Genomic DNA, 27,090 nt, shown 5'->3' on the forward strand with positions numbered 1-27,090 from the left:
GCTCCCCTACGACAAGAGCAACAGGCAGGGGAGATACCGGGCTGTTATCCTGGGAAGGACGCAGCGCTCTGACCAGCCAGCTGCACGACCCCGACACAGCCCGCGTCCGACGCTCAGGGCGGGCCGGGGCGGGCTGTCCCCTCACAGCCCGAGGGGACGCCGGGTCCCTGCCTCGCCTTGCCCGGCCCGCCGCTCATCACGGCCCCGCACCCGGTCCGGTCCGGCCCGGCCCGGCAGAGGCCCACAGAGCCGACCACGGCCGGCCCGCCGCTCTCCCCGGCATGGCGGGTTGGGCGAGTCCGCCGCTGTGCCGGCCTGGGGGCACAGGGAGAGCCCAAAGCGCCAGGCGGGGGGAGTGGGGGGACTGGCCCGCGAAACGTGGCCCCCACCTGCGCGCCGCCGGCGGGGCTTGCCCGTCCCGGCCGCCATCATCGCCATCACCGCCGCTCCGCCCGCCGACCTCTCACCCGGGGCGGAGCTGCTGCTGCGGCGGGGCCGGGCCGGGAGAGGCGGCAGCGCGGAGTTGAGGGGTTCGGCTGGTGGGGGCTGAGGTGAGGTGAGGTGAGGTGAGGTGAGGTGAGGTGAGGTGAGGTGAGGCGAGGCGAGGTGAGGTGAGGTGAGGTGAGGTGAGGTGGTGAGGTGGTGCTGTGGTGCTGTGCCCTTGTGGTTTTTAATTCAGCTTTGTGTTATAGGCTGAGGCTGGCAGCCTCTTCGTCCCAGCCTGCGTGTGGTACCGCCCAGAGAAGGGGTTGGGGTGTTTGTTTATTAGGAGGGAGTTTGGTGAGTATTAATAGAACGTTTCGCATGGTTCAGATGCTGCCCACTTGCCGCTGAAACCTCCTAAAAGATTCAGTTAGAAACCGGATTAAGTATTAAGGCCGGAGACCATCTGCGAGCTCAGCCAGTAAATCCCTGGAGCAGCACGGTGGGTGCTTGGGGAGCGTTTCAAGGCTGTAAGTACATTGTGAAGTTACTGAGAGCTGAAAATGCAACAGTATTGGCGTTCGAAAGTATGTTACATTTTTTTGTCGGGATTAGTAACATTCTGTAAAGTGAAGAGCTCAAATAGTACGAAGTGTGGTAATAAAGTGTGTCGTAATGACCTGGTTAAAATGACAGGCTAGAAAGGATAGGTCTCAGTCACATACAGATGTCAAACTGGACCATCGAGAATAGAAAGTGAGTTGTTTATTCTTTGAATAAAGAAGGTCACGTAAAAAAGCCTTTTAAGCTTTTGTGAGTTGTCCCCCTTTTGTAAGCATCCAGATAGATTTGTTGTCTGTGTGTTGTCTCATGTAGCTTAGGTCAAATGTAAGAGGAAAGCCTGAGGACATCACACGGAGGTGTCTGTGTTTTGATGAATAGTTACCTAATTGACCAGAATGTAGAGGTAATTGGCACTCGTAGTGATCATATAACCAGGTTTAGGCCCATGGCATTACTTAATACTATAAAGATTATGACTGCTGCTATGATATGTCGTATGGGATACCCAAGCTTGATTGTATTTGTAATTCATGGTCCTGGCTATGTAAGACTTGGTACATACTTGACATTACTTAAGTGTATAACTTCGTTGTTTTTAGCAAGAAAGTTGTAAATTTTAATACTTAGAGATAAAAGACCGCTGAACTAGTCCAACCTAAACACTAGAAAGAAATAGATTATACTGTATATGTAATCTTGACGGGACTGTTGATATAAAGCAGCACGGTGTTTGGATGAGCGCCTTCACGTGCCAGATATCAGGTTAGTGTGTGCCAGTCAGGGCTGAGCAGAAGCACCTCTGGTCAGAACAGTCACAGAAAATGTAGCGTGTTATGGGCTATCACATTTGGCATGCAGTGAGCCCAGACTTGCTCTGTATTAGCTGCAGGTTTCCATATATGTGCCCAAAGTAGTCACTGAAACCTTCAAACTTCTTAAGGTGACCCAGATAGTACTTGAAAAATTGCTTTCCTGTGCATAGAATGCAGGTTGTTTCCTGTCTGTAATACTGTCTCCTGAAAATATGGGGAGTAGAATAATATAGCGTACACCTCTTAAAAAGGAATTTTCCCTTATTTTCCAATTATGTAGTCTTAATATCTGTCTAGATTGTTCTTATTCCTCTATTAACATTTTTTTGATAATGTGATTATTTTTCAGCCTCTGTTTTAAATTCATGTAATGTAATACTGCCCTCTTTAATTTATAATAGATTTTGATGCCAGAAGAACACAGTCAAACTATAATGGCAATTGATGAACTTCAAGCCATAATACAAAGATGTGTAAGTAGTTTTCTTTCCTTAGAAGTAACAAGTATAAGTAGTGTGAATTTCTCTTCATATATTATAATTAAAACCAAAATGACCTCAAAAAACAAGTCAGCTGTTAGCAGAACTCCTCACTGGAGTTTAGCCTCCATGTTTCATTGACTTCTCTGTGGTGCTTATCCCAAGATGCTTGATTATTTCTGCTTCTTGGAGAAAGAAGTGTTGTTGTACCCAGGAACAAAAGCAGGTTTTTGTAGAAAATACATCTTCTAAACAGAATGCTGTAGTCTAGACTTAATGCTATTGAAATACTGCCTTGATGTTCCATCATAACTTGGTAGCTTTTTCAATATGTGAAAAATGTATAAAAGTTACAATGATACTACATTTAATTTTGAAATGAAGGCTTGGAATTTCTTATTTCTTACTTGACTTTAATAAGTATGGAGTTAAACATTAATATTTTCTTTCTAGCAAATTCTGGAAGAAGCTGATTTCAAAGGAGAAGATTTTAATCTGTTTCAGGTAGCAGGTCAGAAGTGTTTGGAAGATGGATATGCAGCTCAGTTATTAGAAGTAATTCAAAATGAGAAAAACAAGGTGAGTTTAAGTTTGCACTATATATTAGTGTTTATTAACATCATTAAATATAAAACTGCTTATTAAGAGGGAAAAGCTACTTTCCCTGTAGAGCAAGGCTGTACATATGAATAGCTAATAAGTTGACCTGTGTTAAGTGCACATTATTCTGTGTTCAGGTAGCTCACAGAAACCCAAGTCACAGTAATCTTAAAACCATTCGTAACTCTTCTTTGTGAGTGAAGCAAAGAGAAAAGGAAGGACGAAAGCATAATCAGGAGAAAGCTACAGCATCCCACTTCTGCAGGACAGGGACTTCAGATGGTGTACTAGGTCTGGCTGGCATGGAGTTGGCTTTCTTCATGGCAGCTTGCATAGTGCTGTGTTTTAGATTTCTGACTAAAAAGGTGTTGATAACACACCAGTGCTTCAGCTACTGCTGATCAATGCTTGTACAGCATCAAGGCCTTCTCCATTTCTCACTCTGCCCCCAGTAAGCAGGAAATTTGGGAGGAGACACAGCTAACCCAAAGCAGTGAGATATTCCACACCATGTAACATTGTGCTCAGCAGGAAAGACATGTGGATGGGGACCCATTCCAAAATAGCTGTTGCTTGGAGGCTGGCTGGGCATTGGTCTGCTGGTGGGAGTTGGTTTGCATCATTCCCCTTGTCATGCCCTGCTACCTTTTGTCATTCACATATTACATTGTCCTTACCTTTGGGGTTAGCCTGTTTTGCTCTTTTGACTCTCGCCCCCATCCCCATCTGAGGGACAAGAGCTAGGAAGCAGTGGTGGGGTGCTTAGTTGCTGTCTGGGGTCAGCCCACCACAAATGGATATAATAATATTGACCAAAACTGTAGGAGCCAACTAGGCTGATGGCAATTTGAAATACTACTGTTTGTGGGCACTAGGGATGCTGGGAGAATATACGAAACTGAACAGAGATAAATAGGAAGTTCAGAAAGAAAGTGAAGGGCAGAATATTTTAGCAATGTTACATGGGGTTCACAGTCTGGTTTTGAATTCTGTGAGTTTGAAGTAACAACTGAAAGTCTGAATCCCCTCCCCTCAAGTTACGACTAATTTGTCCAAGTGTTCTTTCAGCACAACTCCTCTGCTCAGTCCTGTTTTAAATGTATTTTCATAGACATTTAGAAGTATATATTGACATGTTAATGTTAAGAAATAGAAGAAAACTATACAAAATATACAGCTGTGTTTATATAGGTATGGGGAGAGAATACAATGTGTGTCAAATTATGCTAACAGTAGTTAAATATTCAATGACAGTGGCAGTAACGGTTACAGCCTTGATCTGTTGTCGCTTTTGGTCTTTATATATACAATCATTCTGGGTTTAGAAGACATCCAGTTTTGGTTTATTCTCTGAAAATCTGGTTTTTAGGTTGTCATCAAGAATATGGGTTGGAATCTCATTTCTCCTCTTGTTAGATGTATTTTCATGTACAAACAAGAAGATGATAAGCGAGAAAGCTGCCTGAGGATACTAGATCAGTTGGCACAGGTATGGGTTTGAAACACATGATTATGAAACAATAATGTTAGGGAAGTTCTGCACAGAAAGGGGTGCTAGATCATTAATCCACAAAGCTAGTGCACCAAAGGCCAGTTACACAAACATACACAATTCGGTTCTGACAATATTTGCATAAGGGATCTACATCACTGCTTGGATATGCTGCTCTTAGTTTAACGTTCTCTCACCTCCGTTTAAAGGTACAGCAAATTCTGAATTCATGGTGCAAGTTCAGTGGGTAGGGCTCTTTGGAAGAGGCAGCCTCAGCATCAGAGGTGTGGTTTTCACACTGAAATGAGCTAAGTTGATCTAAAGGACACAATCTTAGCTGAGTTGGCTAGCTTGAGTAAAACTTACAGTATGTTGCTGAATGTGTTTTCTAGTATCTAATTCAAGGTCTCTCTGTTGATGTTTTCTCTTTAGTTGTTTCAAAACCATTCTGCAAGACCTTGCCATTTTCCACTTATCTGTGTCTGAATAGTATTTATTGTTCTCTTTTCTATCATTCACTCTGCAAAGTCTTTTCTTTAAATCATTCATCCTTCTTCAATATGAGAATCATTACCTGATGATTCTGATGGAGTAGGAGGGGAAAAATGTTTTAATCTGTAAAAAACTCATTCTCTTTCATTTATGCACTCCAAAAACAACTTGCAAACTTTATAGCTTGAATTAAATTCACACTCAAATTCTAATTCTCTCTCTGCTCCTAAGGATTACTTTGCAAAGGTACTGTGAGGTTTTTAAAACCCATAAAAATCAGGTTTAGTCTCAATTTTTACTATTACATGTTTTCAGCTCATATGAAAGTGTACACACAGGTATGCTCTACCATAGATGTTAATTGTAGGCACGTACTTATTGTTTCATATTTGTTTTCTTAAATCTTACCTTGGATATTCAGATCTTCTCCCTTGATGTTCAGGAACTTCGGTATTGAAGTTTGCATGTGATTCATTTTTTTTGTTATGACCATGGTTATTTAAAAATATGCATTGTTCCACTCTTGCAGCTCTGCAATCCAAAGGAACTTTTTTTAGGTTTACTTGAGCAGATTGAGCAGACCTCTGGAGAGCAAGTGTGCCAAACTGTCATGTTATTGCTTCAGCCTTTGCAGACAGGTGGGAATTGAGTTTATTATGCGATTTATGAAATAAATTATTTTCTCATTTATTTATCAATTTAGTTTAGCCTTTGCTGGAATGGTTTCAGAATACATCTGTCCTGACAAGCTTTACAGTTTATTATATTCTGTAAAATAACACAAGGCATACATTTCATGCTTATATTGGCCTGTTAGAAAAATATTTTAGATGGGACTAATAGCATCAGTTGAGAAAGCAATATTTAGCTATTTTTCATCATTTACAAGAATGTGGTCCTATGACAGTTATATTTAGAGGTGTAAAGCACTCATGCTGTTGTTGCAGAAATAAGGAATCACATGGATTTGTGAAATTCATTATTTAACTTCTAAAACATGCAATTCTATTTTTTTATAGTCTAAAACTTTCATTTCAGTTGAAGCATGTTGAAATACTTTATTGGTGAAGGGGGGGAGCATTATTCTGGCTTACATTTGAAAATTTAAAATGTTCAGTTTGGCCATTCTCTCAGTAGGTAACAAGCAGTAGTTGCTGTTTTGTTAGATGAGATGAAATTCAGTGTTGTGTGTCAAGTTGAAGTCTGATTGTAGCAATCTCCAAGATGTGTTATTGTATTATGTTAGAATTTAACAAGAGAAGTATGTGGTTTATTGGATAGCCAATTTGCAGTTAGTCTGCACTGAGTCCAGGTAAAATGGTGTTGCTTCCTCAGTCTGGGAGAGTCTCTGTTAGTTTTGCCATGGAGTGAAAACCAGAGTCAGTTCTCAGCAGAAAAGCTGGGCCATTGTCTCTGGTTTTGCCAAGCACAAAAGGAGTCAAGTAATAAATGTGTTTTCCGGGTCAGATATGTGCCATTTCACTTAGCCCAGTTCTAGAAAAGTGGATTTTCTTTTGGTCCTCATCCTGGTGGTGTGGAGAAAGGAAGAATGGTGAAATGTGTGACAGCTTTAATATTCGTTACTTGCAAATACATGATCATGTTGACTACAGTATATTAAACTAGGGGATGATGTTTAGTCTGGCTGGATTTGCTCATGTGATTTCAGGTATCAGTCCCTCTCCTTCCCTGAAAAGGAAATGTTTTCTTACGTAGTCATGTTGTTTTTCTTCATGTTTTCCTCTACTAAGTAAGTAATAAATTAGTGTCTCAAAATGTTCTATTTTTCCCCTTTTTTATTTTCTTTCCTCCAGTGCTTTTGAAACTTCAGAACAAGAAAGCCTACTCAGTGGGTTTGTCATTGGCCATGATTATGAATCAGCTTACTCCCTTACCTGTACCTTATACGAAACAACAAATACAAGAAGATAAACTTGGTCTCTGTCAATGTTGTAATGCAGTGGTGGACTTTGCTAAACCTTTTGTGAATGAAGTTGTTAAAAATATGGAAAAGTCATCAGAATACAATGACATGGAGCTGAAAGAAGAATTAATAAAATTGTGAGCGTTTTATGTCAGTGTTGCGTATTCCTGTAACTTAACAAAAAGAGTAGTAGGCATTTATTATATAGATAGCAAATAAATCACATTTTAGTGTTTTATAATGCTGCCAACATGTATCCAACTAATGTGGTATTTTAACAAAGAATCCCTAAATAGGCCTGATATATGTATGAAGTGAGAGAAGAAAGGTAAAAACTACTTTCTGTTTAGTACAGGGAAAGAGTAAACAACTATTAGTTGCTGTACTGTGAAGCTGATTTGGTATTCCTCTCCTTCTCAAATTTACAGCAGTGAGAGTAATCATAGTCTGGAGGTGAAGTGTAAGGAATGCTTCTACTGGAGATGTTTGGTTTGGTTTTTTTTATTCTCTGTGGAATACCTTGAATAGCAGCAGCTGATATGAATACAGACATTATTCTTGGTCATCAATAACACTGTCATAGTCTGTATTTATGACTGTATTGGTGATTTAGTTCCACCCCTTTCCCCTTTCTATTTCAGCTGTATGAAAAGCCTGAAGTACCCATTATTGACAGCTCAGCTTGAACAACTTGAAGGCATTGAAGAACATCCTTTTCGGCATTTTGCAACTGAAATTATAGTGAGTGCAGTCAAAATTAATTGCAGTGTGTGCAGAACCAGTGGTCTAGTTGATAATTGCCTGTAATTTGTTCTAGAGCTCATTTTGATTTCATTATTGGTTAGTGGGGTGACTTACTGGGCCTTGTAAGGTACATCCTGCCTTTCCTGTTGGAAACAGTCTGAAAAACATGTTTTTAATGCTAATTATGAATTACCTTTTCTTCTCTTTCTCAAGAAATTTACATCTGTTTATGGCATTAGGTAGTGAGAGCTGAAGCTAAGGTCAGTAAGTCATGCTTTGACTGTACGACATCTTGTGTAATCCTAATTTTCCAAAATATGCCATCCTGGATGTTGGGTTTGGGCAACCCCAGAATAGTGAGCTGACCTTGATCTCCTCATTTCTCTGTAATATGTACAACAGGAATTACACTCTGTCCTCAGACACATGAAGGGTGTTGGGGGGTAACCACTGTAGTATTTCTGGTGCACAAATGTCAGGTGTTCCTTGTGTTGTGCATCACAGGAAAGAAAGGCCATACAAAGCAATTCTAACTTTAAATCAGGGCTTGCCTCTAGCAGCTAAATGTTGTGCTCCATATTGATTAGTGAGAAAAAACCAAAATGCTGAGTATTCTGTGTTCCGAAAAACACAGAGATTTTGTGACAAAAGGTTTTCATGAACCTATTGTTACTCATAGCATTGGGAATAAAGGAGCTGAACTAGGAGTTTGTAGGTGGTCTTTATTCTGCCTTTTGCTAACTTTTGTGTGCTTGACTTTGCTATCTTAGTAACATTTTTCCAACACTAGTCATTTTTCCTCCAGGGATTTTTTTGTGTGCGTTTGTACATATATCATAAATATCACCTATTTATATTATTTTATATATTTAAAACATATTTATATTAATTTATATGCATACTGTACAAGAGAATGTACTGTAAATACAGTTAGAGCTTTAAAACTTAATTGGTATACAGGTGTTTTAAGGCAACTATAGGAAATCTATTTTTATTTTTTAGAACATTTTGTGGAATATAAGAGAATTGATACCATTAGTGTTTGTACCTAATAAAGGCAAAAGTCCGCCCTGGGAGAATCCGGAGTTTGCAGACATAGAGCGAAAGAATTCCACTGATTCTTTGGCATGTCTGTCTTATCTGGTGTTTGTTCAGCATTTTGGTGTTGAATGCTTTCCAATGGTTTTTAGGTAAGAACTATTCTTTTTCACTTACTTTAAGTCTGTACTTTGAAGATTCTTTCTGAGCAGAAGAGAACTTTATTTGTGAACAGTTATGAATGAAATCTGTATTTCAGTAGTATTAATTTTATGTCAATCTTTATGCATTTATATTTTATGTAAGTTTATATATATAAAGTACATACTCCTGCAGATGTATTGCAGTTTAATTTTAGATGAGCTGTCCTTTAACAGAAACTGGTATGATTAGTCACATGCTGAAAATTAATTGTATTAAATGTTCATTTACACATCTATAGACAGTTTCCACATAAGAGTTCTTAACAGTGATTTGACTTAAAATTCTTTTATCGATTTAAAAATTAATTATTTTAGAAAGATATTTTTATTTTTTCAAAGAATACTAATCCTGTCAAATATATTAATTATGTGCAAACATATATGGCTTATGAAGTTTAATGTAGCCTAATTCTTCTCTTCTAGTCCTTCATACCTTCTGCTGTGCAATATGACACATATTGAAGTGCTGCTGAAAAGGTAGGGTTTGTGGAATTTGCAGGTCTAGATAGTGGGTGTGATCTTTTCCAGTAATTCATAATACCAAATTTGAAATACAGGTAAGTTCAGAGGAGGTTTTTAAACTTGAGCATTAAAATGGCAAGTTCCACACAAGATGGCTTCTCTTATTAAGAAGGAGAAGTTGTCTAAATGTTTATGTATTGTTTCCCTCTTGTATGTGATATGGTATTGTGATACCATTTTTAGAAACTTTATTCTGAAAATGTATAATTAGTAGTTTAAACACATGCAGAATAATTAATTAGAGTGTACACTTACCTGCACTTCTGTAACAATTATTACTGAAGGCAACTATTGTGAAAATATTTATTTGAATGTATTCTGACATGATATAGAAAATACTTAAAGGTCAGGCTTTCTAAAGGAAACCAAACTTTTCTATATATTGTGATTATTTCACCTTCCATAAGCAGCAGTGTTACCAAATAGCTTCTAGCACTGCTATGGAAGGCAAGTTTCCTATTCTGACTGCTTACCATTTCATTTTCTTTGGTAATCAATGTCTCAGTACCTATGAGAGATGACACTGCTTTTGAGCACTTAAAAATACTGAGGGAGAAAAAGTAATTTTTGACTGTGAAGAGATGAGTCTAATGTTCAACTTCTCATCCACAAGTTTATTCTAAAAATCTTTGAGAAGAGTAACGAAGATTCTGTATTTTAAAAATAGAGTGAAAATTGTTGAGGGACAAGTTCTTGTTGACCTCTGTTCTACTGTTTCTTCTGAAATATCCACTGTCTTTTTAATTAACAACTTATATTTGATTTTTTTTTCTAGAACAGAAGAATCTGTATTATCTAAAGGACTTGTAAGTTGTTTTTTTAAATTAAATTTTCAATGTTAGAATGTTTTATTTTTCAGTTTAAGGATCGGTAAAACTTGTTTCCCCTTCTAAGAGGGGTACAACTGATAGTTCAGATAATAGTTTCAGAAATATTTTGATGCTTAATTAAGTATTCTTCAGTCTTAAAAATACCTGTATTTATTGAACTTCCAGTCCTGCATAAATGTTTAAATTACAGTTTTTACTTAAAATTGCAGCTGCTTGGAACTTGCAATATCTGAATGAGTATTTAAGAGTGAAGGGTGTTTTAGCCATGAGATGTTAAGCTGATGTATTAACATCCTGTATATGTGCATACTGTTGGCAGCCTTCTTTTCTTTTCCCCACCCTGCAGGATCTGTTTGAGAGCTGTTTATTGAGAATGGAAGATAACAGCCTTCTCCATCCCTATTTAGAATTCAGAGTCTTTATTAATGTACCTCAGGTAATAAGAAACAATGTAGAGAAGTCTTCAAATTTTGATTAGAAATAATGCCTAGCGGTCCTCTAGATGTCTGAGAGTGGGCATATTACTGGACCTTTTTACATCTGTACCATTAAATTGAAACCTTCAGTGTCTTGCTCTACAGAATTGATTGTCTCTTCTACCTCCTGCAGCATGAAGTTTCAGTGACAATTAAAACGCACCCAAGTGTATGTACAGGTCACTGAAGCAGATGGGCACAGATCTTAGTTGAAAGGTGGTGCATGCTTGTTTTTGTCTCCTCCTTGCCAGTCTGCTGCTTGGCTACATCCTTATGTGGAACTCACAGTACAAGAGTAGAGCTCTTGTGGATCAGCCCTGGGATTTTGACCACTGAAGCTGGCATGAATTTCTCTGATGAGAATCTTCACATAATCACCTGGACATTCCCAAGTGTGCTGTGGATTTTTTGTTTGGTTGGTTTTTTTAGTCTTGAGTAGATTTTGGTCAGTGTGATGTAATGTAATAATTTGTTTGTAATTATAAACTGTATTTCCTTTTTCTGACTGCAGGATTTGGTAAAAATTATGACCCTTTGCCCCATGGAGAATATGGTATGTTAAGTGGCCTACAGAATCAGTAAATGCTGAATAAATTTTTTTAGAATTCATCTGATAAGCATCTCTGCTTTTTTTAGAGAAAGAAGAGTTTAAATATTTTGCAGTTGTTCATAGACAAGTTTGACACAGAGGGAAAATACACATTATTCAGGTATGCATCCCAGTTACTGTAGGTTGTGTAATAACAGCCCTAGTGCAGCTTAATTGCATAGATACAATGATTTCTGACAGAATTTCCATCTGATAAGCCATATTAATTTTACTATGTTAATTTTTTGATAAATAATGAATTTCAATTGCCTCATATAAAATTAGCTGTCTTATGTAAGCCAGTGTTTAAAGGTTACATAGTCACTCTGTTTTTCTGTGGTAAAACTCCCACTTAGTGAATGTCATCTAAGTTTTGAGCTAACTCTACGGGCAGCTTTGAAGAGATAATGTCTTTGTTTTGTTTGTTTGAAGGTGTTTACTGAAGACAAGCAACCATGCTGGTGTGGAAGGATACATTATTAAAAATATAAAAGATCAGATTCACATAGCGTTAACGGTGAGGCTGTTACCAGTAAAAACCAAGTTGCCTTCTCAAAATTCTATCAGTATGATGTTGAGAAAATGCCTACAGCTTAAACTTTGAGTGATGCATTAAAAAAATCCACTTTGAAAAGAAACCTAAGATTGGAAAATTTTATTAAGAACATTACTTTGGCTTTTTCTGTCTATGCATATTTGGGTTATAATTTTACAGTTGTATTTTTAATTGCACAATCTTACTGTATTTTTCTATATAAGTTATTACCTTTTCTGTGCTTGAAAATACATTTCTTTCTTAAAGTGGAACTGCTCAGTATATTGTTTTATCCCCACAGTTCCTCATTTTTTAAAATGTAATTCAAACATTACAGTCCAGATAGAATTATTAATTTTTTCTTTGCTTTTTTGATGACAGTCAGCATTTTATTATGAGTGCTACGCAAATGATAAATCCATCAGGAAGGGCTGAGCTAGATCAAAGCCATTTTAAGCTCATATTTTATAGTAATTTATACCAGAAAGTTGGGAAAATTAATTAAAACTAAATGATTAACTTTTTACCATGCAGTTTCAGAATTCTCTTACTACATTTCTTCCATTTCTTTCCTGGCTGTCAAAAAGACAAATAATTTAAAAATGGTTAAAAGGCTGATTTGTGTACTTCACTCACAGGGAGGTGATAATTAGAAAGCATTTCTTCCAGTGCTTGATTTTTTTTTTTTTTACTTTTCTGTTTTATGCAAGTTCTTGTTACATTATTTAAGATCTAAATTTTGCACTCAGCTAAACTTTTTGTATTTTTTTTTAGAAGGAATATGACAACGTTTGGTTTACAGGACATCACCTGATCTCCCTTCTAGATTTAGTACTTTCACTTCCAGAAGGTGCTGAGACTGATCTTCTGCAAAACTCAGACAGGTGAATTGCAATCACAGTTGGAAGCTTTTCTCCTTTCTTTATCATTTAAAAAGCCTTTAAACTATCTTACTACAATGATGTATACTGTCATGTAATTAATGAGGTGACAACATCAGTGTATTTTAAGTTTTTAGAACTAGGAATGGGAATAGTCACTTATTTCAACCAGCTCTGCATAGAAGAATGTCACAATGCCATTACATTAATTTTTAACAGTAAAAAAGGATGTCCTCCTCCATTCCCCAAGGATGTTAAGACTTCAGTCGTGAAATGACATAATTACTGGGTAAAGAATTTCTTCAGGAATGTATGGTTTGTCAGCTCTCTGCAGAAGCAGTTGGAGGAGTAAAAGCAATGTGGTACGTTGTCTAATGTGATACAGGGGAATAACAATTACCAGATGCAGCTTACAGTGCAAGGCATTTTTGAGGCTGTTTCGCAGATTGCTGCTGGTAATCCAGTATCTCATGAGTAGGATTACAGATCCACCTGAACAGTAAATAATTGCATTAAAAAATAAAAAAATAAATGTCTCTGAGAATCCCCTGTATATAGGACAAGCCTTCCTATATAATAAATAATATGATGATGCTTGGACTTCTAAATCAGTGCGGAGATAATGTCCAGATGGACACATACCTGCTTAAAAAAGCCCAGAAGTATGATGTGTAACTGTACTTTTTATCTGGAAAAAACAATAAATAATTTCTGCTCGGAAGTATGGTAAGACAAAAGCAAAAACCTTATTTTAAAAAGCTCACTCAAAAATTCAGTACAGTAATAAAGAAAATTGTCGCACTAGTTTCAAATCGACTTTGAATCATCAATGATGCATATTATAGATAGGTTCTGTCTCTTGAGAGAACGCTCTTCCTCACAATCACCAGCCTTCTCCAATCTGATGACAGTTTCAGTTTTACTTGCAAAGTGTGAACTGTTGTGTGGATGTCACTACACAGTGGTGCTCTAGATGGAGCTGTACTGCTCAGGAGATGTGTGGTTGCTTTTTGTACAAACAGATACTCTTAGGATGTCTGGCTAATGGACAATTAAAATTACTATCCTGGTAATAGGTATCTGTGCTCTGGATTATAAATTGTATGTTTTTAATTCACAGGATTATGGCATCACTAAATCTGCTGAGATACTTAGTCATTAAGGATTGTGAAAGTGATAATCAAGTAAGTACTATTTGATGTGAAAATGATTGATTAGCTGAGAGGTGGATTCACATGAACACTGTTATCCTTGATTCAAAAAGCATAGGTTTTGCATTTTTCTTTGCAATGGTTAGTTCCCCAGAAGTGATGCTTTTATTAAGACATTAGGAAATATGTGATGTTCCTTTATTCTGATAAAATTTTTTGCATATATACTGTTACTATAAACAAATGAATCCTTTTACTCTGCCTGTTGAACTGTGATCTATTTCCATAACATTAGAGTATGTCACCACAAAATCACATACCCAAAAGTATTCCCATATGAAAAACTTGTTATTTTTGCTTATTAATTCACTGGTATCCCTCAAACCTCCAACTGGGTATGTTTGTAATAAAAATAATACAAAATACTGGTGTCTGGTTTCTGAAATACAGAAAAAAATTCTGATCTCCTTTTAGACTAATTCGAGATACAAGAATACATTTTGTAAGTGTCTAATAATCTTACTAGTCTAAGTAGAATAACAGTGAAATAACTTGCACTGATTGTGGAAACCATAATGAAAATGAAAAGCAAAATTAGTTTTCAGTGGGTGCATTTCTAATTTAATATTTATGTAATTAGTTAATATTGGTAGACTGTATCTGTTTGTCATATTTAAGGGGTGATTACTATTTAAGTACTCATTATGGTCCACTCAATTGCATGCAAATACATAGCTTTGTAAGGAAAGTAAGAACTCCTCTTTTATTCTTAATAAAAAACTACATGTAGTAGCACTCAGCTGCTCTAACAGTGCTATCTAGTACCTGGCAAAAAGAATGTCCATACAGTTTGAGGAAAAAATAGCATCACATCTTCAGAAGATTTTCCCTTAAATTTAGGCTCTGTCAGTTCTTCTTGACTTCCTCCCTGTCTCTCTTCATATAGTGCAAGTGAGGCAGAAAGAAAATGCCTCCTTTCATGTCAGTTCAGATATTTTGATTGCTGCATAACAAGCATTTTCATTAATCAAGTTTAAAAATAAGTATTTTTCTAGAAAGTTCCTTTTTTAAGCCACATCCTGGTGGAAGTAATTACTGTTCTTATTTGAACAGTTAACTGTGTCATCTGGTGGACTTTCCACTGTTGTTAGTGGACTCACTGTATTTAACACTGAAAATTCTTATTGTTATCGTCCTTATTCTGCCCTTTGAGGATACTGGCTGAAGAAAAGAGTTGTATAAATGGCTCTTATATCGAAGGACACAAAGGCTGCCTTGTATTTGTTTCCTTCTACAGCAGTTTTGTAGCAAACCCAAGCTTATTTTCCTCTCTGTAACCCTGAACTGTCTTGGTTTTGAGCATCTTTTCCTTGCACCTCTTGCTTCCTAAGTGCCATTATTGTAAACTCCTTCTTTCCACCCATGCCAAACTGGGGAGAATTCGTTGTCACTGTGGCTGCTGTGCTGAAGGATGGGATAGTAGCATATCCCGTAACATTCCTACAATGCTTTTAAAATGCACTGTAGACATTTGGGAAGCATGAGATTTATCAGAACTGTCATTTGGCATTGCAGTACAGTGTTAATTCAGGAATGTTAACGTAAGTTTTTGTTGTTTTACTGCTGAATTATCTGAAAAGAGTCTCCAACTGCCATTGACTTGGTGTAGAGATTCTAGCCTGAGAACAGGCCTAGAACCTCCCCTCCAACACATCAAGATCCTTTTAGCTTGGCTTACAAGAACAAGCTGAAAATGTGCATTTCCATTGCTGTAGTTATCAGCCTACCTAAGTCCTCCTTCCCTCTGCTCCCCTTTTTTTTTTTGACTGCTTCATCCTCCAATCAACAAATAATGTACAGGAGAGGAAGAGGAGCTTAAATATCCATCACAATGCTGTTCTTGCTTAAATGCACGAGTCCAAATTATTTTTTTCTCTTCTCCTCCCACCACAAAAGTGTATGTTTTAAAGACTAGTCAAAAAACTTGTGCTCAAAAGCTTAGTATTGCAATGCTTCATTAAAACTGTTTTGTAACCACCTCTGTTCTGTTTGACTAGACTGGTGTATGGACCACACTTGGCAAGATAAAGCAGAATTTCTTAAAGCCACTGCGTGTAGGACTCAATATGTCAAAAGCACATTATGAAGCAGAAATAAAAAATCAGAAAGAAAACAGAAAAGGTCAGTTTTTGTTGGGTTTTTTTGTTCTTATCTTTGTTCATACCTAGAAACTTCGGTAATCATTTGGAAATGAGGAACTGGTGAATGCTGTATAGATCAGGTTTTATTTAACTGTTGACACTATTCCAAACTTCGAATAATAATTCAGTAGTTGCTATATTAAAAATTTTCATAATTGATCAGAAAAATCTGAACTTGTTTATCTGTCATCATATTTGTAAATCTTATGGAAACCTAATAGAACTGTCACATGAAGACCTTCAGAGCTTGTTCTGCATTTATACTTTTGATTTTAATTTTACAAAGGAGTGACTAAGTCTCTCTGAATGCATAACCCTTAGGTTTCATACCAGGTGTGGGGGGGTTAACAAGAGAAAAAATAAGTCACAGTGCTCTCTGAAGCCTGAAGCATTACATTCATTTTTAATTTTTTTTTTTTTTTAATCTGACACACAGAATCAGATTCTGCTCTGGGTTAAGCAGACACATTGCACAGGGCATAAGAGCTGTATCTGCTTTAGGCAATCTCTCTGTATGTCAGATCCTCTGTTCCTTGTGGTCTCCAGTATAATTAAGACAGCCCAAGGAATTTGTGTCTGCTACTAAAAATGTCAATACAGCTTTTTGCCTCTAGTCTTATCCTCTTCTGTTGAAAACTATGTAAGTATGAGGCAAAGAAGGGGATTTTTTTTCTCAAGACAACCTGTGGATATCTTTCTAAAGGAAATCCTTCAAAATTAATCAGGAAGCTTTTTCTTAAATCCCTCTTACATTTCTATAGCCTTCGACAATGTACAAAGAGAGTTTGGGAGAGAACATCCAACTTGTAACAATAAATGATTTAGCTTTCTTCCCTAGTGTATAATCTTTGTAAACATTACATTGAATTTCAAATATGTGGTCTGAGTGTAAGAGGTTTTCCCCTTCTTTTTCAGACCTGTCCTTGTAGTTTAGCCTGCTGCAAGTAATCTCTCTGAAACAGAGAAGCCTGCAGCCTTTTCTTAATAAAATAAGTATTTCATGTCTGGATCCATTAAGTCAAGCTAAAGAACCTCCTACTGTTTCCCTGGATGTGGAAATACTAAAAATGTATGAAAACCAGACCAGATAACATTTTATTTTTCCTTTCAAAGAGCATATGAGCTCTATAAAGTTGGTTTCAGTTGCAAATCTTGCCTGTTCAGTAATGTAAGCATTTGTGTTACAGAGTGTAAAGATAGCATCCAACTGTTTTCCTCTTAAGGTTCAGCACCCTCAGTCATGTATTTCATCCATCCCTAGATTTCTGTTCTTAACAATTACTGTCATGAAATGCTGATATTTTAAATATTCTTTTAATTCTAAGAGTTGTGTTGGTTGTTTTCTTCTACAGAGGCACACAGTTCTAACTCAGTTTGCTCTGTAACTGTTAGTGGGGAAAAGATGCCTGCCATGACTACAGGAATGCAGCTTCAAGTGAGTTTGCCCTTCCCTTCAGAGTCACTCAGAAGTACTGACATTTTTTGTGGAGACAAAAGTAAATGTAAAATAGGTAAAAAAAATTCTACTAACAATAACATTCATCTTTCTTGTCATTTCAGGTTTTACACTCAGCTCTCTTCACATTTGACTTAATAGAAAGTGTTCTAGCTCGAGTAGAAGAACTCATTGAAGGGAAAACAAAAGCTGTAATGGAGGAAAATAGTTAAGTCAGCTGAAGTGTTTGAATTAACATACTCCTTACAAGATCATTTGGACTATGAGACTTCAGTTGCAAGGGAGGCTACCACCCTTTATAGACGAGCAATTTAGAGTGGCCTCCAGAATTGCAAATGCTGTTCTTCATAAGTCTTGTTGCTGTTCTTGTTTATTTTCTTTTGCTCTTGTTGCATGTGATTTGCAGATACAGTCTATTTACTTCTCTTCAGAATGTGATGCTTTTTCTTAAGTTTAGGAACTAAAAACAGGGCAGGGGTGTGTTCTTCTCTGTGGCAAGGAGGTATGGCTAGGCATTTATTTTTTTTTATTTTCAGAATTTGTTAGGTAATAGTTGCTGACTGGTGTTGTGAATTACAAAGATTTTTATCAAGTGACTGAAGAACCATTAATTAAAAAGCCGTGTTTAAGCAGAAGGTATTTTTATTAGCACATTTTAATGTTGACAAACAAGCTTCTATATTTGCAAACAGGACTGTAAGGTACAGATAGATAACAATATATTCTATACTATCTATAAATAGTAAAAAACACTGTGGCAAAGGAAACCAGGTTTAAAGAAAAACACATCAACTTTGAGCCAAATAAGATTTTAAAACTGAGTAACATAACAGATAACCCTTGTGTTTAAAAAACAGCGTAAAGTTTCATACATACAGCTGCTTATTTTAGGGATACCTGTGTTGTGGAATTGTTCTGATTATCCTTATCTTGAATCATACAGTTTTCCTTAAGATATAGTAAATATTTTGGGGAATTATTTATAAACAGATGAGCCTCTAAGTTCAGAACCAAGTTAAAAGTAAGGATGGCTTTTCTATAGTGCAGCTAAACCACTTCTTCTCCCCCCGCCCAGTACATTTGGTATCAAGTATGCTATTTTTCACTGTATAGTTATTTAATATGAATTTTCATTCCAAATGCATATGTTGTATGTAGTCTTTTGAAATGTAACTATATTTTTAAGAACATTTTATATTTTGTTTAAAATGTAGCAACTTTATTTATGAATAAAAAACCCAAATACTAAGTTAATTACAGTGGAATTGGTACTCCTGAAGCATCTTCCAAACTGGACTTTTTTCTATTATTTGGGCTTTTGTCATTTCCATTTTGCAACGAGTATCATCTGCTTGTGGCTTGGAAGTTATCTTGGAGAAAAGAAAAATATTATGAGTAGGACACAGTGAATTTTAGGTAATAGAATATTCAACATTTTCTTTTTCCAGTAGTAGGAATGCAGAATTATTCATCAGTGAAATTTGAATCGTGTTCTGAAGTAGGTGTTCAGGAATGATGTACACAGAGGTGATAGTATTTCAACAGGAGTTAGCAGTAAATGAAGACATCCTAATTTAACAATGGTAAATAACAGCCAAACAAGCCCTTAAGTATCTGTTTTCTTAGATGCTATTAAGAGCTATTAAGTTACCTCTAACAGTAGTTTAAAGACTCAGCTAATGCATCAGAGTACCAGTCCTACCTCAGTGTATTAATGGATTGTGGTCAGTATAACCCAAAAAGTTCCATTAAGGAAAACCAAATATTTTACAGTTCTTGGCTTTTCCTGAGTAATACACTCATATTTTTAAGTATATGCAACTGGACTTACCTTAGCCATAGTTAGCATTAATTTAACAGTTTCAGCAGGATTGTGAACTGGTATTACACGTAAGTTACTGCCCAGGAATCTGCGCATCAAAATAAGTAAGATTACTTTTAGAATATGTATTTAATTTGTTATGCCATAAAACTCAAACAGCATTCCCACATGATGTAAACAGCTTTTTAGTGTGCAGTTTTACTTAGGGAGAAGAGTGCTTTTATCTTGAAAGGGCAAGTGGAGCATTCATGCTGTTTGTAAAGCCATCTGTCCCATTTCTGTAGCACTTAGGTGGGATTTGGAAGGGCTCATTTCTTTATCTAGGTCTCTTCAACAATCAATCAGCATTTCTTAAGCATGCGTACGTTCAGAGAGAGCTAAACCCTCTTCTGTGATATTGCTGAAAACTCTTCTCAGTGGCAGTAAAAAATATTCAGGTTGTTTTTATGGCTTTGGAAGAACACAGCAAAGTATCTAAAAACACTGTGCTAAAAGTATTTCAGAATTTGAACTAAATCTTTGTACTGTACTATAAATAAAACAACCTGTATTCCAGGCATGATTAAGATAATGGGATAATTCCACTACTTTCATGTAAAGGCTTGTTCACTCAAATACTTCAACCTAAAATTAATTCTTTCTATAAATACTGTTACTCATATGCATTCATTCTTGAGAATGGAATCTGAAGATTCAAAATAGTAACATGAGTTGTCATTCAGTGCGGTTATGGAAGAGAGAGATCAAAGCTTAGGCAAGCACAGAGCCTCTCCCTCAGCCTTGCACCTTAAGTGTGTTGGAACAATGACAGCGTTGCCTTTGCTGCTGTTTTCTGTTGTAGAGCTAAAACAGGAGAGGGACTTCACAACAAAGAATGAGGAATTTTAAATAACTAAAATGAATTTAAATAATGCAGATGAAGTGCCCAGCTGCTCACTTGCATAGTCCCCTGTGACCTCCCCTTGTGCCTACCACCTGTTCTTCCCTGCAATCTGTCTGATAACTTGGACTCATTCACATTAAGACCTCATGCTGGTAAGGTATCTCAGCTGAACTTGTCTCCCCTTGCCTCTAATTAGCAAAAATAAATGTTACAGGTACTGTCCTTCTCTAAGCATAGGCACTCGGGTCCCTGGTGGGTTTTGCTAAAAGGTGATGTAGGAACAAGGGTTGGGTTTACATTTACAGATCGGGGAAAAAAATTGATGCAGTTTTGCTAATACTAGAATGGGCTAAACAAAGCATGAATGAACAATGTGCAACAAGGAAAACAATTACATGTACTTACCTAGATCCAACCTGTTTCTATAAACAGTTTTGCTTCCAATAACAGCAGGACTAAATTTAGTTTTATTAATTTGATTGATGGACAGAATACTGGCATTTGAACATGTCTGGCCTTTCCTCCAAGGTGTTTAAAACTTCACATACAGATGTACTGGGGTTATTAGTGGAATGCTCATTTAAGCTATGATGATAAACACTACTTTTCTCCTGCTTCCCCCATGCTGTACACAACCCTACATAAAATGTTCATGTTGTTAACAAGAATCCTGGAATTTTCTGATTAATAATAATAAAAAAAATTCCTTCCCTAATTGCAGCAAACCCATAGATAGATAAGCAGAAAGACATAGTAATAGAAGACAACCTGACAATTACTAAGGGGCTTTGTTTTTTAACAAATCCAACAGGTGGCTTGTAGTTTCAAAGAAGCTCAGTCAGTGATTTACAAACAACAGCAGAACTCCAAGTTGCCAGGTAGTAAAAAAAGCACATGAATTTAAATATATATATATATAATTCTGCCTTGTCAACATCAATTTGATATTGCTCGGAATGACAAAATATTTATTTTAATAAAATCACATAATAAATTTTGGAATACAGCTCCAAAATACAATGCACAAAATCCACTGTTACATAAGCACAAAGTAAATTGAGAATTAGCATTGCCATCAGCTAAATAACGTGGTCCTGCTGAATGGTGGCTGAACTTTTAAAACCTCATAAAAATTTACAGCGTTTTCAAAAATGGGTAATAGATTTCTTACATTTAATCTCATACACTCTTTCATGCATCAGCATTTGGAAGTATGCCCAGGATTTAATGAAACTGGTGCCAGTTACCTCAAGGAGGTAAAGATCAAAGACTTCATCAGAATAGTCACTTCTGTGAGGCCAAGAGTGACAATCAGCTGCAGTTAGGGCTACTGTACCTACAAGAAAATAGTTCTGACTACAAGCATGGAGCATAATCTGATTGCTGTTGTCAGCAGGTGTGTACTAAAATATGCAAGTTTTCAGACTCTATTAGAAATTAGAGATAAGTTTTAAATAAACCAGTTTTAATGTTGTTTTATACTTTTGGTGTAAAATAACATTAATTATTTAATTGTTCTAGGCAATTTTAATAGACACTGTTCCAAGTAAACATTTTAAAAGCTGGTAAAAAATCTGCACTTTACAATAAAGCCTTTTCTCATGATGTAAACTTGCCTGTTCTGTTTTGAAAATGACCATGAAAATATGGTTACAGAGCTAAGAAAATTGTGTAATTTTCCAATTCAAGAGAAAACTTGAAAAAGAATTATATTACATAGCCCTAAAATGATTGAAAAAGGAAGCATATTTGCTATGTTTAGAGGAACATCCTCTTTTGTTACCTATGATATGTCAGATTGATTCACTTGGTATTCTTTTTATTTGCTATTAATAAACAAATGCTTTAAATATTTTTCCAGTGCATTAGTAAAATACAATATGTGTCTGAATTCCTGTAAATAATTCACAAAGGGTAAGGTTGGAAGGGACCACAGTGTGTCAACTCCAACCTCCCTACTCAAGGAGGGTCATCCTAGAGCATGCTGCACAGGATTACATCCAGATAGTTCTGGAATATCTCCAGTGAAGGAGATACACCCTCTCTGGGCAATCTGTTCCAGTGCATGGTCACTGCACAGTAAAGGAGTTCTTCCTCATATTTAGGTGAAACTTCCTGTGCATCAGTTTCTGTCCATTGCCTCTTGTCCTATTTATTCCTAAAAATAATATTTCCAAATCCAAGACTGCTATTTCATTTCTTCTTAGCAATATAAAGTTGAGTTTGATGTTGAAATCATACCTTCTCTGAATCCTGAACATGGCACTCCATTCTTCTGGTCCATGAAGAGCAGCTGACAAAACCAAAAAACTGTTCCGATGGATGTTTATGAACTTCTGAATCCTTTTGGAAAACTCTTCTTCCCCTGTCCTAAGCAAGTCTTGAGTGTCTGACAGTATAAATGCAATGCCTATTGAGGAAAGTGCTGTAAATGTACAGGTCATGGCAGCAATGGGATTAAGTTCTCACCACAAACTGGGAAGCACAATTCTTAATTCAACCATTTGTTTAAAAGGCAATGGAACAGAACATGAATGGATTTCCACATCTCTGACAGGGAGATTTGGCCAGTGATGATGAGTAATTTTAAGGTAACACTACAAATATCTCAGGTAATTTTTCTACCATAACATCAAAAAACCACCAACTATACAATCCACTCAAAGTAGACACATCTGAATGCCTTTGAGTGTACATGCTTCAGGAACAAGCAACTGCTATAATGGAATGAATTTGGGGCAAATGCAAAGGCTGACTGAAAAGCTCAGCAAGTCCTGTTTCTAAATGAAAGAAACAGCTGTAAAATCTTATAAGTTAGCTAAACTGTCTACCATGAAAAATGAAATTGTAACTCTGTCAATTTAAGTTGTTCTAAAAGGGAAAGTTAAGAAGGCTGAAGTTTAGGAGGCTTAACAACTGAGCATACAAAAATCTATCTCAATGTGTGCTAGTCGTTAAAGTTCAGGAAAACTTCAGATAAAGGATCTCATCTATGTGTCTAAAACATCTTCTGTTCTAAAAAGGAAAAATAGCTATTTCATGTTTACAGCTCAGTGATTTCCCAATCAAACCCACTCCAATAATCCTTTCTTCACCTCCACTGCTATCACCAGCTTGCAAATTCAACTTGCAAGTTGAAAGCCAAAGGTGTTGGTTCACTCTTACATTTACAGCCATGTATACTAAAGATCCTGATGGCAGTTTACATGTTAGTGGCATTTAGCATGTTTACTCAGTTATAACAAAAATTTACTGAGTAGTTCAGCAAATGATCACCAAATCTCATGTAGCTGTTCTATAATATATGTACCAAAAAAGTAAAAAACAATGGAAGTATTTAATCCCTCTCTGAAACGTTCTCTGTTTCATCCTCTGATTTACATACAATCATAGCACAGCTCCTTCCAGTACTGTACAACATCCCCACAAGGCAGGTTTATATTCAGTTTAGTGTAGCCCACAACAGGGCCCGACTTTGTACTTCTTTGGAATTTATGATTTAAAAGCATAAACTTTAAAGTACTGTACCAGAAAGAGGAAAAATCACAGATCCAGTTTCCACTGATTCTGAATATCGAACTCGGTGTTGTTGTCTCTGCAAAACTGTAGAAATTTCATGATCCTAAATAAATTTTACAAGGTTATTTTGAAAAGTTTTCAGCCAACAAATTAGAAATGTTCTTAAAGCATCAGCTGAACTATTATAGCTGAACCATTTAGCACTGTTGTTCAGAAAGTATTTTTTATTCCACTTAAAATTAAAAAAAAATACTAAAATGTTAAACATGTTCAATTAAGGAAATTTTGAAGTATTTGATTGGAAGTTACAAACACCGAAAACCAATTCTGTATGTGTACATTCAGTTTGTCTCAGGAAACTCTTGCATAATGCATAAAGCTCAAACGTTTTACAGTCTGTTTTGGTAAGATGTGCTAGAGGAGGACTTGCAGAAAGGAGGATCATACAGCCGTGTGTTTCTATGACTCTGGTTAATTAGGCTGCATTATTTTCACAGATGTCAGCATCTCAGCTGGAAAATCGTTCAGAAATTCTGTATGGGACATGATTTTCTTTAAAGCTTTTTGACAGAATGCAATCCACACAGGAAAACTAGAACACTGCACTATGCAGCATAATCATCTACAGAATGGAATGTGTTTGGATGTATTTTTCAGCCTGCAAAAAGCATTTCTGCAGTATGTTCCACAGAAGCTGCACGAACACACACATATTAAAGGTTAAATCACGGAACCTTTTTTAGCTAATAAAATGTTCTTTAACCTACCCATTCAAAACACAGCCAGCCTGCTTATATAGGGAAGTGCCATGATTTAGTGGAAGAGTACAACAGAAAATCTGGATAGCAAGTGAACCCTGAAGGAGACAGTAACCAGAAATGTCACGCTTTCAAAGGGAACACTCAGTGGCAATTGCTTGCAAGGTATAGCTACATTTTGGAAAAAAGTCTCAGCTTTAAAGCCACTGCTAAATTATTTAACGTACAAATATAAATATAACAGCTATATGAAAATGATAGCTCATAACTAAACCTGATACAGAAAAGCCATCCTGGATTTGTATTCAGTTATCTCCATTGCTTTGCTTATGGGGAGCCCTAACAGCAGTAGTTTTGAGCAGAGCTGGGAGTAGGAGTGAGTTATGCTGGTACAGCTGATGAAGTCACTGCCATCCATTACCTCTTGCCATATTATGGCACAAACAGGCACAGTTTACAGGCTGTAAATTTCAAAATGAGTAGGAAAGTAAGTATAGGCTTTAAACTGAGGTGATTCAGGAATTACTTCAACATGGCTGACCCATTTACACAGTGGAGATGGGGTGACAACCTTGTCAGCCAAGCTAGCATAAGATATCCTTGCTTGTGAATCAAAGCTCTCTTGCCTCTAAATTGTTGCCAGCTGGCATGAAATTGGCCTCAGCTGCAGAAGCTAATTACCAGCTCCTTGACATACCCTTTTACTTTACTTGGGAACAGAGTCAAGGCTTCTGATGTTAACAGATAAAAATATATATTAGTATCTGTAAGACTCAATATGTTGAACTCAATTATGTACTTACTGAGTAATTGTCTACCCCTGTGTTGATACTGTATAGGAAAAAATAAAGTATTTAGGGAGAAATTCAGAAAATTCAGCAACATTTCTGATGGAATTATTTATAGAGCAAACTGAAAGAGGCATCAGTGCAGTGCAAAAACGATGAGTCAGGAGAACAATCCTAAAGCAGTGTAACTCAGAATAGCAGGTGGCAAGAATACTAAATAGATATGGAAGTAGCTAGCAGAAAATACAGATACACACAAAAAGAACCAGTGTTCCAGTAGAAGCAGCTTCAGACTAGTATCCCTGTTTCATCCTGAAAAAAACTGTATTCCTTGACATTGAATAAAATATTTCCATATACAGAATATAGGAAATGCTTCTTTCAGCATTTCCTGGTGAGTCAGATGCTGTATCCTACCTGCAGAGCTGTACTCATAATGATCGTCGTTATCCACCTCGTCTGCTCCTGCCTACAACCTTCTGTCATCTCTTTCGATGGTTTAATAGCTCTGCAGTGAGATCTCAGGTGCTACTTCTGAAAAGTTTGGGAAAAGAGAGACGACAAGTATTTCCTTCCAGTTAATGAGGTGAGATGTTCAAAGCACACGGACACATTAAAGAGCTGATTAAAAACCAGGGCACTACTCAATTGCCATGCTATGATTTAGCCCACTGCCACTAATTTAAGCTAATTTAAGATGGCAGTCAGATACCTAAATAGCTTTAAGGAATTTGCATCTGGGCAGGCTGCCTCTGTAAGGTGTAACACTCATCTGAAAATATTCCTGGATGTGCAGCTTGGCAGGCGTTTGTGTCTCCACAAGGCTCACGCGGAGCAGTTGGGGTCAGCGGAGCTCCCGGCAGGAGCGAGAGGCAGCCCGGAGCCTGGGCCCGGATGGTTCCCGTTAGCCTTGGTGCCAGCTGCGCCCAACGCCAGCCTCACCCAGCCCCTTCCCCGGGGTAAAACCTGTTCTGGCGCTAGGCTGGCTCCCCGGGGCGCCTCCGGGAGGGCGGCAAAGCGGGAGCCCGGCAAAGCGGGAGCCCGGCGGCGGGAAGGGAGCGAGGGCCCCCCTCACCCTCAGCCCTCAGGAGGAGCCGCGCGGCGCTGGAACCGAAGGCTCGAGGGAATGCTCGTAATGGGCGGCTGATGCTGCAGCTGTTTCTGGGCAAGAACAGGCCAGGTTATTTTCTATAGAACATATAAACACAGAAGGTTCACAGAAGAAAAATGTGAAAGCAAGAGACAGCACCACTTTCAGTGAAAAAGAAATACTGTTTTGAAGCTTCTTTTTAAATCATGTTCTTACATGATTACATGAGGAAACAATACTTCCACATGGTGAAGAAGAGTTGGAATGCTGAGCCATTAAAAGCACTGGTATCCAGCTCTGCTCTTCACCCAGGCATGAGTCTAGCTTCTCATACTATCTTCTGAAACTGGTATTTTTACTAAAAATCAGAGATTTTAGTAAAGGCTTTTTCTTTTTAAACACTTTTTAGGGCATTTTAAAATAGAAGAAACTAACCTCATACATTAAAATAAAAAATTAAATAAATTTATATAGGAAATTGTTTGGCTTGCATAGAAATAATTAGACACTGTAGTAATTTAAAAATGACTCTTCTCCTTTTTGTTTCAGACAAGACATGGATTCACATCTGATTTCTCTCTCCTGTTGGTCAAATGCACCCAAGTTAGAGTAACCCTGCTCTGCAAGGGTATGTACATAGTAAGTAAAATATTTCTAATACTGAATTTTTGAGCTTTTGTGGAGTATAAATGTGAAAGTCAGCAAATTAAAGGAAGATAATAGATGTATTTGGTGTCTTGACTATAGAGTTCTGGAGACCAGTGACAGGACCCACAAACTGTGAAACCGTGTCCTGTAACACAGTGGAGCCATGTGCT

The 27,090-nt window shown here is 37.1% G+C and overlaps 3 protein-coding genes across 12 annotated transcripts in view; 1 reads left to right on the top strand and 2 right to left on the bottom strand.

The window, feature by feature from the left end:
- Positions 1–461, bottom strand: part of RPAP2 (RNA polymerase II associated protein 2) — a 35,496-nt gene extending 35,035 nt beyond the window's left edge. For both annotated transcript variants that reach the window (XM_048312378.1, XM_048312379.1), the window contains exon 1: positions 390–461. In XM_048312378.1, coding sequence (XP_048168335.1) covers positions 390–438 — 49 coding nt within the window. In that variant the 5' untranslated portion in view covers positions 439–461. The remainder of the gene's footprint in view (positions 1–389) is intronic.
- Positions 453–21,971, top strand: GLMN (glomulin, FKBP associated protein). 9 transcript variants are annotated; one of them, XM_048312368.1, is made up of 20 exons: positions 463–551; positions 814–953; positions 2,201–2,272; positions 2,732–2,857; positions 4,248–4,367; positions 5,392–5,500; positions 6,677–6,923; positions 7,428–7,527; positions 8,533–8,720; positions 9,195–9,248; positions 10,069–10,099; positions 10,470–10,559; positions 11,111–11,152; positions 11,236–11,309; positions 11,621–11,705; positions 12,498–12,607; positions 13,725–13,788; positions 15,813–15,936; positions 17,309–17,391; positions 17,517–21,971. In XM_048312368.1, exons 3-20 carry the CDS (start codon positions 2,207–2,209, stop codon positions 17,622–17,624), a joined length of 1,821 nt encoding a protein of 606 aa, XP_048168325.1. In that variant the 5' UTR covers positions 463–551; positions 814–953; positions 2,201–2,206; the 3' UTR covers positions 17,625–21,971. The 9 variants fall into 9 exon arrangements, with proteins under 9 accessions (XP_048168331.1, XP_048168325.1, XP_048168330.1 ...); XM_048312373.1 differs by having other exon boundaries at positions 814–925; XM_048312372.1 differs by having other exon boundaries at positions 509–556.
- C9H1orf146 (chromosome 9 C1orf146 homolog) lies at positions 18,037–26,405 on the bottom strand. The gene is made up of 6 exons (XM_048312381.1): positions 26,149–26,405; positions 25,600–25,716; positions 23,646–23,739; positions 22,359–22,527; positions 19,244–19,322; positions 18,037–18,782 (listed from the first exon to the last, which is right to left on the bottom strand). Exons 2-6 carry the CDS (start codon positions 25,666–25,668, stop codon positions 18,663–18,665), a joined length of 531 nt encoding a protein of 176 aa, XP_048168338.1. The 5' UTR covers positions 25,669–25,716; positions 26,149–26,405; the 3' UTR covers positions 18,037–18,662.
- Positions 26,406–27,090: the final 685 nt, after the last annotated feature.

This window comes from Corvus hawaiiensis, chromosome 9 (assembly GCF_020740725.1).
Source record: "Corvus hawaiiensis isolate bCorHaw1 chromosome 9, bCorHaw1.pri.cur, whole genome shotgun sequence".
In the NCBI taxonomy this organism is placed as follows: domain Eukaryota; kingdom Metazoa; phylum Chordata; class Aves; order Passeriformes; family Corvidae; genus Corvus; species Corvus hawaiiensis.